General features: G+C 41.6%; 1 protein-coding gene across 1 annotated transcript; it reads left to right on the top strand.

Annotated features, from left to right (window-relative positions):
- Window positions 1,696-10,849, top strand: RP1 (retinitis pigmentosa 1 (autosomal dominant)). Its single transcript, XM_005688978.3, has 3 exons — window positions 1,696-2,307; window positions 3,545-3,716; window positions 5,319-10,849. Exons 1-3 carry the CDS (start codon window positions 1,696-1,698, stop codon window positions 10,847-10,849), a joined length of 6,315 nt encoding a protein of 2,104 aa, XP_005689035.2.

Genomic DNA, 11,052 nt, shown 5'->3' with positions numbered 1-11,052 from the left:
GCCTTATTCATCTGTATGATACTGACCATATTTATTTAGTTTGTTCAATTTGTCTTCAAGGCTGCAGGGCATTCTTACTCTGTCAAAAGACACTAATAATTACATTGATTTAGAACAACAGAAAGTAGCCGCAGTGTGCTACCAATGAAAAACAAGCCAAGCCTCAGATAAACCCTCCCATAAGCTGCTCACTTGTCAGTCAGACTCTTGGAATGTGGACAAGGAAAACCCTAGTGATTGGCTGAAACAGCTCTTAAATTCCGACCAAAAATTTCACTTTCCAGGCTCTACTGGGACCAGTAACCAGATTGCATCATCTGTAGCAGCATATAGTAATGCCGTCATTCATTCTAAAAATATTTGTTTATTGCAGCATTTTCCAACGTACGATTAGTTGAGTGTAATTAAACTGCATTTTCTACAATCTGTAATGAAAACATCTTAGACTACCTTAATATGGCCCTTTTTTAAAGGGCCTTCCAGAATTTAATGTCAGGAAACAACTTCCTCCAAATGAGTTCATTTGATTCCATCTAACAGACAATTTGAACTTAATAAACTTTTCCTGTGTTCTCTCTTTTCCTTGACTGCCAGGACATGCAGAACTAAACTGATCAGTTGCAGAGCTCTTCTCACTGGATGGTTTCTGATTTGTGTTTCTTTAATTTTTAAAATTGTTCAATAATACCTGCTAATTTTAAAGAGTCACAAAATTTGGCAATGTATAAAAACCACAAATATCCACAGCTATGCCATCATAGATAACCACCATCAGCACTGGGCTGTATATACATTTTCATCTTCTAGTATAATAAATGTTAAACACATTGGCAATGGCCTAGCGTGTGTATTCTACAAGCTGCTTTTTCACTTAGTAATAAATGTCATGATCATTTCTCTATGCCAATAAATACAGGCCAATAAAGCCCTCTTTAATGGCTGTGCAGTTTTCCATGGATGTATACCTCATGATTTATCTGCTGCTGCTGCTAAGTCACTTCAGTCGTGTCTGACTCTGTGCAACCCCATAGACGGCAGCCCACCAGGCTCCCCTGTCCCTGGGATTCTCCAGGCAAGAACACTGGAGTGGGTTGCCATTTCCTTCTCCAATGCATGAAAGTGAAAAGTGAAAGTGAAGTCGCTCAGTCATGTCCGACCCTCAGCGACCCCATGGACTGCAGCCTTCCAGGCTCCTCCGTCCATGGGATTTTCCAGGCAAGAATACTGGACTGGGGTGCCATTGCCTTCTCCACCTGTGCCCAATTCATTGGTGTCTTTAGGTTGTTTTTAATTTTTATTTATTTAATTAATTTATTTAGCTATGCTGGGTCTCAGTTGCAGCATGTCAGATTTCTAATTGTGGCATGTGGGATCTAGTTCCCTGAAGAGGGATGGAACCCAGGCTCCCTGCATGGGGAGAGCAGAGTCTCAAGTCACTAGACGACCATAGATGTTCCTTTAGGCTGCTTTTAATCTTTCAATTATAAACACCCTTACTTAACTGCTGCTTCTATATCTTCTTATTTTAAGCCCTGAAAGTTATCTTTCAAAACAGTAAAGTATAACGAATGAATAAGTGAATGAATGAAATCTTAGGAACAGCTATCAGTAGCTGTGTTAGCAACAGCACGTATTCCTCTTGGTGCTGTTACCATGAGATGAATAATTTCCTTCCCTCCCCAGGTCTCAACCAAAATGAACGAAACTCCTTCCACCAGTTTCTCCATGGTTCGTCGGATCTCCTCTGAAGGTCAGCTTCCTTCTCTTCGCCAGTCGGGCATCACCCAGCCTGTTGTGGCCAAAAGGATCAGTTTCTACAAGAGCGGAGACCCTCAGTTCGGCGGGGTCCGGGTGGTGCTGAACCCTCGTTCCTTCAAGACATTCGATGCTCTGCTGGACAACCTGTCGGGCAAGGTGCCCCTGCCCTTCGGGGTGCGGAACATCAGCACCCCCCGCGGGAGGCACAGCATCACGCGCCTGGAAGAGCTGGAGGACGGTCAGTCGTACCTGTGCTCCCACGGCAGGAAGGTGCAGCCGGTGGACCTGGACAAGGCCCGGCGTCGCCCGCGGCCCTGGCTAAGCAGCCGAGCTCTCAGCACGCATGTGCAGCGAGGCCCCGCCCCTGCTGCTCCCGGTATGCTGCGTGCGCCGCGACGGCTCGTGGTCTTCAGAAATGGCGACCCCAAGACGAGGCGTGCAATCGTGCTCAACAGGAGGATCACGCAGAGCTTCGAGGTCTTCCTGCAGTACCTGACACAGGTCATGCAGCGCCCGGTGACCAAGCTGTATGCCACAGACGGAAGGAAGGTGAGCGTTTGAGGGGACGGGGGCTCTTCACATCTGAGCTCTAGTAGTGAGTGATGTGATGGTGTTCCCCTCCCGTAAGAAGGTTTTTCCTACGTGCGCGCGAGCATGTGTGAGAGCGTTCGTGCAGGCTCACAGTTGCATGCTAACATGCTTCAGTGTGCATGGGAGGGCACTGGCTCACCTGGGTGGATGTTCTTCCTTTTGAGGTCAGATTCAGATGAGGCATGGTCCAGGAGGACCTCTTTTTTTCTCCTCCACTCTTTCCCCTGAGCCTTGACTTACAGAAGGTATTGGCACATAATCTGTTACTGTAGGATAGGCCAATAAATCGTGAAATGAGGTGTTGAGGCAAGTAATAGGACTTGATTCAAAAGCTAGCAGACTGAGAGGATGGAAGACTAGTGTCCGCTCCAAACTATCTTATTGGAATCTGTATGCCAGTTTTTTTTATAGAATAGAGAGGGGGAGGAGGTGAGGAAATAAAGTAAAATAGCCATTACTTTTGCAAAATATTTCCAGCCTGGGCCAGCCTGGGGTGAGGACATGTTAATTTCTTCTTTTTCTGCAGCCATCCAAGGTGGGCAAGGTCAGATTGTCTCCCCTTGAGCTGAACAAAGGCACTTTAGGTGAGCATTCAGGCAGTCGGTCTGGGTTCCCTGAGGCCAACTATTATGTAATAATGGCTGATAATGTGATGATAATAACAAAAGCAACTGGAAAGCAAAGGTTAAAGTCAAAGAAACAGATCCAACATAAAGTCAGATTTTCTGTTCCCTGTTATCTCAATGATATTTCTTAAAAAAGAGTGGCCTAGAGTGCTATTCTGTTGGGGACAGAAGGCATTTTTCTGGGACCTGCGTGTCCACAATCACTCAATGTCGCGGTCCTGGAGTGACTGTCAGGCCCTTTTCCAGCTGGGTGCTTGGGTGGGTAGGACAGAGGCAGTACCGCATACCTTTTGAAGGTTTGTTTAGTTATGAGGGCAGAACTCTGATCTGTTCCAGGCAGCTGTGGGCTGAATGAGGATGTTGGTCTAATGCCCCCTTCTCCCCCCATCCTCGTTTAGTACTTCATTAGTTTCTATACATCATTGGTGCCCAACGGATGGTTGGTGAGTATCTCTTTCAAACCGTGGAGGTTGTTAAATTAATTCAATCTGTCATAAACTCTGTATGGAAAGGATAGAACTTCACGTTGCTTGTGTCAGGACCACAGCTCTTTGATTTTTTTCCCCTAGGTTCCCAGTCTGCAGGCTGTGATCCTGAGCTCCGGAGCTGTGGTGGCAGCAGGAAGGGAACCGTTTAAACCAGGAAATTATGACATCCAAAAGTACTTGCTTCCTGCTAGATTACCAGGCATCTCTCGTCGTGTGTACCCCAAGGGAAATGCTAGGTCAGAAAGCAGAAAACGTAAGTCACTTAAATATATAGCCCTTATTTTTAGCCCTAAGTTTTGTTTTGTTTTGTTTTAACCTCAAAAACAACAACAGCAATTCATCTTAAATGACCAATTTCCTTCATCACAGAAAAAGAGAGGATCAAAACATTTTAAACTGAAATTGGTTCTATTTATAGCTGCAAAGAGTCAGAGAGATTAATAATTTTAGAAAGATTGTTTTTCAGATCAATCAACGATATATCTATTTAAATTGATGAGTTTCTTTTTCTTTCGTTTTGTACCTAATACCTAGATAAAAGATCAAAATGCCATCATTTCTTGATTTAGAGAGGAATTCTAAATTCTATGGGATATGAGTAAGCAACGCACCAGTAGTTTTGAGTTTTCTATATATAATAAATACCATGTAGCACAGCTGAGCTCAGATTGATTGACTTAAAAAAAATTCTGTTAACTACGTACATGCTCCACTTTCTGAAGTTATGTTAGTAAAAGCCATAGGCCCTTAGATTCACTTTTTATTATAATGAGTGAAACATTTTCATTTACAATTTTGGTAAATGTATTCCCAAAATAAGAGAAAGTATCTCTAGCCTTATACCCTGAATTGATGGTAAGCATATGCACAGGGCTTCCCAAGTGACTCAGTGGTAAAGAATCCACCTGCCAGTACAGGAGACGACAGAGACCTGGCTTCAATCCCTGAGTCAAGAAGATTCTCTGGAGCTTGGCAACCCACTCCAGTATTCTTGCCTGGAGAATCTCATGGACAGAGGAGCCTGGTGGACTACAGTCCATGGGGTCACATAGAGTCAGACACGACTGAGCGACTGAGCACAGTACAGCGCAAGCATGTGCACATCTATACAAGCTACAGGCAGTAATTTGACTGAGTTGAGGAAGCATGAGTGCCAAGGTCATTGCTAGAGATGCATGTTAAAAAAATATCTAGATATCTGGGTTTGTGATTAGCGCGCTTCTGTTTTGTGACTGACATTAAATTAAATGTACTGTTTATAGAAGATAATGTTAGATTAATAATTATTACTAAATTAATTTTGCCTTTAAAATAAAGTATAAAACTGTTTTCAGTTTGGTAATGCTATAGATACCTCTCCCTGATACATACTGATAGGAAGATGAATACCACCATAAAACTATCCCTTGCTTATATGGATAGGTAAGCAGCACTGGATTACACCCCAAGTCCAGTACTGTGAAACAGAATAATACAGCAAAACCAAACCTCACAGAAACCTCTTAATTTTTGCTAGAATCCTTAGCAGTTTCTACTTTATACTTTATTAAAATTACCATATTAAACTCATTAAGACTTAAGTACAATTCTGTGAATTTCCTCACTGAAGTAGAATTTAAGTTCTTTTAAAAAGAGTATATTGTAGAAATGTACCAGATATTACCATGAATTAAAGTGACCAAATGAATACATAGAGGTGAGAAACTTAACAACATCTTACTATGACATTTAGAAAATAGGGTATTTTTCATACTAATTGTTCATTTTCTTCTTTTCTTTCTTTGCTGCCTCCTCTATTGGATATTTATGACTTCTCTCTCTTCCACGTTGTGTTTTACTTTTAAAATCTTGAAAGTGAGCACACATGTACCTTCAAGCCCAACGTCTCAGATTTATTCTCTTTCTTCTGAGAAAATGCAGAGTAATGATTGCTACTCAGATCATTCTTTTGCTTCTGAAAATTACTTGGCATTAGAAAAAAATGATTCTCAGAATTTATTGATATATCCTTCTGAAGATGATGTTGAGAAATCAATTATTTTTAATCAAGATGGCACTATGACAGTTGAGATGAAAATTCGATTCAAGATAAAAGAGGAGGAAACCATAAAATGGACAACCACTCTCTGTAGAGCTGATCTGTCCAATAATGGTGAAAAAAGTGAAATAAGCAGTCTCCCAGGGAGAACGGATGATCGATCATCTGGTGTAAAGATTACTGCATGTTCATTGTCCACAGACATCTCACCTCTGGAGAAAGGTGGTAGTCTGGTGGACAGTCTAGCGGAGGAGGTGAACACTCAAGTGAAAGATCAAGATGTTGAAACTTGCAGTTCTACCAGCTGGGAGAACCCTGTTATGGACACAGATGCCACCCAGGGAACTCAGGATCGAGTGAAACATCGTTTCTACAGGCCCCCTACACCTGGACCAAGGAGAATGAGGCAGAAGAAGTCTGTGATAGGGAGTGTGACCTTAGTATCTGAAACTGAGGTTCAAGAGAAAATGATTGGGCAGTTTTCCTACAATGAAGAAAGGAAAGATTGGGAAAACAAGTCTGAGTATCACATGGTCACACATTCTTGCAGTAAAATGTCATCTGTGTCCAACAGACCCATAGTTGTTAAAGTTGATAATGATGAGCAGGTAGCATCATCTTTAGAAAGAAAAAAGGAAAGCAGGTTGCTCAAATCAAATGCAGTAAGTGCTGGTGTTGTAGAAATTACAAGTCAGAAGATGTTAGAGATGTCCCATAATGGTGGCTTGCCACAGACTACATCAGAAAACTCCATTGTGGAGGAAGGAATAGTTGATAATGTCACAGCAGACAACAAAGCTAGGGTCAGGAATTTAAGAACTTATGGTAACACCGATGATAGATCCAGCCCTTTCTTAGCAGATGCAGCTCACTCTTCAAGTAACAACCCTGGAACTGACAAAACTATTTCCAAGACCCCAGCTTCAGTAGGATCCTCTACTGTCACTGCAAGAATCGACCAACTGATTCATGAATTTTCTCACTGTGGTTTAACAAAACTTCCAGAAAATGAAAAGCAGATTTCATCCTCAGTTGCTAGCAAAAAAAAGATGAAATCTCAGCAGCATGTGATAAATTCTCAGCATCAGGCTGGAGAGATGGCAACTAAAAGAATCCCCAGGAAGAGTAAGAGAATGAACACAAGAGGTAGAATTTCACAGGAAACCATATTGCGAGATTCATGTAGTCCCCTCAAAGGGGCCATACTTTGTGAGAAAGACCTCCATGCAAGTGATACAGTAATTGAATCAAATTATTTTTCTTCAAAAGGTAATAATCCTGTGAATTCCAGAAATTTCCATAGAAATAAATTAAATTCTATTCATAAACCTAAGGTTCAAGGACTTTTAGCCAGAAGAAAATCCAGACCACTAAACAAAGTAAACTTGGGGGGACCTACAAAAAGAGAAATTAATCAAGGAGAGAAAGTGTTTTCCCATAATGAGGTTGGATATTGCAAAAATACCTTTGAAAATCAAAATTTATTTCATTTGTTTAACTTCCTTGAGCAAAAACCCAGTGCTTTTTGTGGGCCAGAGTCTCAGGCAGAAACAGCATCTTGGTATTTGAGAGGAACGTCAAGGAGGAGTTTAGTTTCAAAAGTTAATAACTCACACATAACTTTAAGGAGCCAGAAAAAACAAAAAAGGGATAAGTTGAAATCAGATACTACTGTAAGTAAGCAGCATGTCACAACTAGGGCAAATTCCTTGGCTTCTTTGGAAAAAGCTGTTTTTCCTGAGAATGTTACCCATCATTCAGTTCAAAGTTACGTACAAAGATGGTTGCAGAACTTAAGTCCACAAGCAGCTTTGCAGCTTGGCAAGTCAGCTCCAGTATACAAAAAGGAGAGGAGTGTGGCGAGTTACAACAACGGTTTTCTTCTAGGAAACGGTTCCTGCACTAGTTCTGACAAAAGAAATGATTCTGTTATGCAAAGTAATAGACACACAACTAAAAGTGCCAGTTTGACAGGAGACGATCTAGATAAGAAAGTAGGTATGTCTTTTGACAAAGATAGCAGTGAAGAACTCATGCAGGATCACCGTGAGAGCCAGACTGACTCTCTGAACGATACTTACTTGCTTTCTGTTCATGAATTCCATACTTTGTCACAGTCAGCTATGGATGATCCTAATGCTAAAAGTCAAGTATCTGCTGCAAAGTCAGGGCAAGAGATGAGCCTTGTTTACAAAGACATAAACCTTTCTGCAAAAGGGCCAAGCGTAGAGACTGCCGTACAGGTAGATCTGGAAGGGGACGCCCCACAGCACTTGTCACCAGTCCAGCTGCTTCGCCAGCTGCAAGCTTTGGCTCCTAGCAGTCCCAAGGCTCGAAATGGAGTTGTTCAGATGCCAGGTTCACTTTCAGAAGTTCCTTTCCCTTCTTTGATATGTAATTCCTCCACTAATGTACTTCTAGCTTGGCTCCTGGTGCTAACCCTAAAGGGAGGTGTGAATAGCTTCTGTCCAGGTGACGCTCTCAAGGCGACCAGTGGAAGTTCAGAAACACTTGCACTGTTGGAGGTGCTGAAGCACATTGCCGTCACAGAGGAAGCTGATGACTTGAAGGCCGCCGTGGCCAGCTTAGTGGAATCAACCACGAATCACTTTGGACTCACTGAGAAAGAACAGGATGTGGTTCCAATAGGTGTTTCTGCAAATTGCTCTACACCCAGCATTCAGATAATTCCTCAGTGTGCTGAAAATGAGAAAACACAGAAAATCTCTTTAGATGGAAGCCATACTGCCAGTGAGGAAGTCTCTGAAGTCTGTGTTACAGCAGTGACTCACTCTCCATGTAAAATGGGCACTGTAGTTAAGACTTACCCTCCAAAAGAGACTTGTCACCTCATTGAAGATTCTTTCTCCAGTAATGACTGTACCACGGATCAGACTTCCATGAACAAGGCTTGTTTCTTAGGAGACATCTCTTCACTTACTGATGCTGTGTCTTCTCATGAAGGTTGTGCTTATGAACAAATCCATAGCTATGAGAGAGCTGATAATTTGGAATTGACCGAAGAGTTAGAAAGAGTTGATGAAATTCAGAAAAACAGAAATATTTTGGCAGACCCTGAGTGTAAACACGGCTCTAATATGTTGGTGTCACACCAAAATATCAGTAGTTTAAGCCACTGTGGCTCTTTCCAAAATACAACTGAATCAGAACTTGATGGAGAACATAGTTTTTTAGATAAATCTGGAAGTTGTTCATTAAAGAAATTTCAGGATAAAAATGTATATACATCTTTTGATAAGGAGGATTCAAAGACTTCTGAAGAACCAGGCTCAACAACCAACAGCATGACATCAAATGAAAGAAACGTCTCAGAAATGGAATCTTTTGAGGAATTAGAAAACCAGAACACTGATATCTTTAATATAAAGGTAAATTCAGGGGGGCAAGTGACTGAAGAATTGATCCAAAAGGAGTTAGAGGCTAGTAAAAGTTTGGAATTGATCGACGTGTCCAGCAGAAATGATGCAGAAGGAAAGGATGGTATAATTTGTGAGACAATCAGTAGGAAACTGGTGACACCACCATCTTTAGTATTTTGCTATGATTCTAAGCAAAATACAGAAAAGGAGCCCAGTGAAGGAGAAACTAAAACAAAAGTCAGAAAGATGGTGGAAAGCTTGGAAGCTGGAAGTTCTGCAGAGTCTCCTCTTAATTTTAAAAACAGCCTAAGAAGGTCAGGAACTTCTGATTGGTCAGATTATAGACAAAACAGTGAGAATGAACAGTCATACAAAACATCCAGCGATGACCCCAGTGACAGTGATGAGGAGATGATCCCCGAGAAAGAATGCAACAAAGGATTTGTTAAAAGGACAATAGAGAAACTTTATGGTAAAGCAGAGATGATGAGACCATCTTTTTTTGCTGGATCTACACACACATCTCAGGTTTATCCTTGTGATTCTGTGGAATTTCAGGGCACTGGGAAAGTAGGTCTTTATGATCCTGAAGGTCAGTCACTTGGCTCTTTGGAACGGGTGTCTAGTAATTCAACTGTGTTGCAGAAATTTCCGGAGCAAAAACGAGATAAATGTGATGTTAATAACGTGAGGGACAGTTCTCCCAGGGAAGACATTGCAGAACATGATACAACACAGAATGATCATAAAAGAATCCTCAGGGACAGGGAAGAGGGAGTACTGATTGACAAAGGCAAGTGGCTCCTGAAAGAAAATCATTTGCTAAGAGTATCATCGCCGGAATGTTCTGGCCCGTGTGGCCATGCAGACACCACATCAGTGGATACTCTACTGGATAATAGCAGCAACGAGGTTCCGTATTCACATTTTGGAAACTTGGCTCCAGGCCCAAACATGGCTGAACTATCCTCCTCAGAGCTAGAGGAACTGACTCAGCCTCCTGAGCTGAGATGCAATTATTTTAATGTGCCTCATTGTAGTGACTCGGAGCCCTTCCATGACGATGAGCTGGATAGTCAAGATGAAGCTTGTGCTCAGGAGAGAAAACCCAATCACCCAGCAGAGGAGAAGGGTAACCTTAGATCAGAGAGAGTGTGTACGTCTGCCACTCATGTCTTCGCATCTGCTGGTAACAAAGTCCATCCTGTCTGTGATGGTGCTGTTAGGAACCAACCGTTGGCTGGTAGTAATGTAATTCATGGCGCCCTTCAGGAAGGCGACTCTTTGGATAAACTCTATAATATCTGTGGTCAACATTGCCCGATACTAACTGTGATTAACCAGCCTGTAAATGAGGAACACCGAGGATTTGCATATTGCAAAGATTCTGATGTTGAAAATTCTTTGAGTCTCCAGTTATGGATGAAAATACACCCATGTTTACGACAGTCAAGCAGAACCATGTTCAGAGACAAGAACAATAAAACAAGAAGTAGAAGAGCACTTACTGATAATGCCGTTGGAAACACACACGATTGGGCTCATTTTAATAACACACTTGACTTGATGGACAGAAGGAGAAAATTAAAACAAAGTAACTGCTTGCGCTTAGAGGAGGAAAATAATTTCAATAAATTTCAGTCATATTTAAAGAGTTTCTTGCACACGTTGTTGTTAGTTGTGGGTCAGGTGAATTCAAATACACAAGACCCCAGCAGTCAGACAAAGGAAATCTTTGAAGTAGTTGATGAGAACAACAACTTACTAAACAGCAGATTCCAGAACTCAGGAACGAATCTCAACCAAGTAGTCAGAGAACACAGCTACCATTTGTCCTTTGAAATGCTTGGCCAAGCCCGCCTGTTTTGCCAAGTTGAGACATTCTTAGGTGTTAGCAACAGAAATATCTTAGAAATATTTTATATTTTTGAAGATGAAAATCTTTTCATTTGGGAAGAGGAAAACTAATTACACTGGACTGATCTTGAAAGCCATGATGAACAAGCAGATTTCTGATTTCAGTACTAGCGCAGCCTTTCATCAGTGTTTTCTCCTTATGAAAAGATGAAGCACATGGGATGGACGTGGATTAGATACCTCTAAGAATTTCCCACTTCTTCAGAATGATCTTACCCTAGAAATCTTGCCACTGGATAATCCAATTTGACTTT

Source organism: Capra hircus, chromosome 14, assembly GCF_001704415.2.
Source record: "Capra hircus breed San Clemente chromosome 14, ASM170441v1, whole genome shotgun sequence".
Taxonomy (NCBI): domain Eukaryota; kingdom Metazoa; phylum Chordata; class Mammalia; order Artiodactyla; family Bovidae; genus Capra; species Capra hircus.
This window is presented reverse-complemented; position numbering and strand designations above follow the sequence as displayed.

Coding starts and splice junctions, on each gene's coding strand:
- RP1 (XM_005688978.3), top strand. CDS start 1,696: ATGAACGAAACTCCTTCCACCAGTTTCTCCATGGTTCGTCGGATCTCC. Junction 2,308..3,544: donor ATGCCACAGACGGAAGGAAG/GTGAGCGTTTGA, acceptor TTTTTCCCCTAG/GTTCCCAGTCTGCAGGCTGT. Junction 3,717..5,318: donor TAGGTCAGAAAGCAGAAAAC/GTAAGTCACTTA, acceptor AAATCTTGAAAG/TGAGCACACATGTACCTTCA.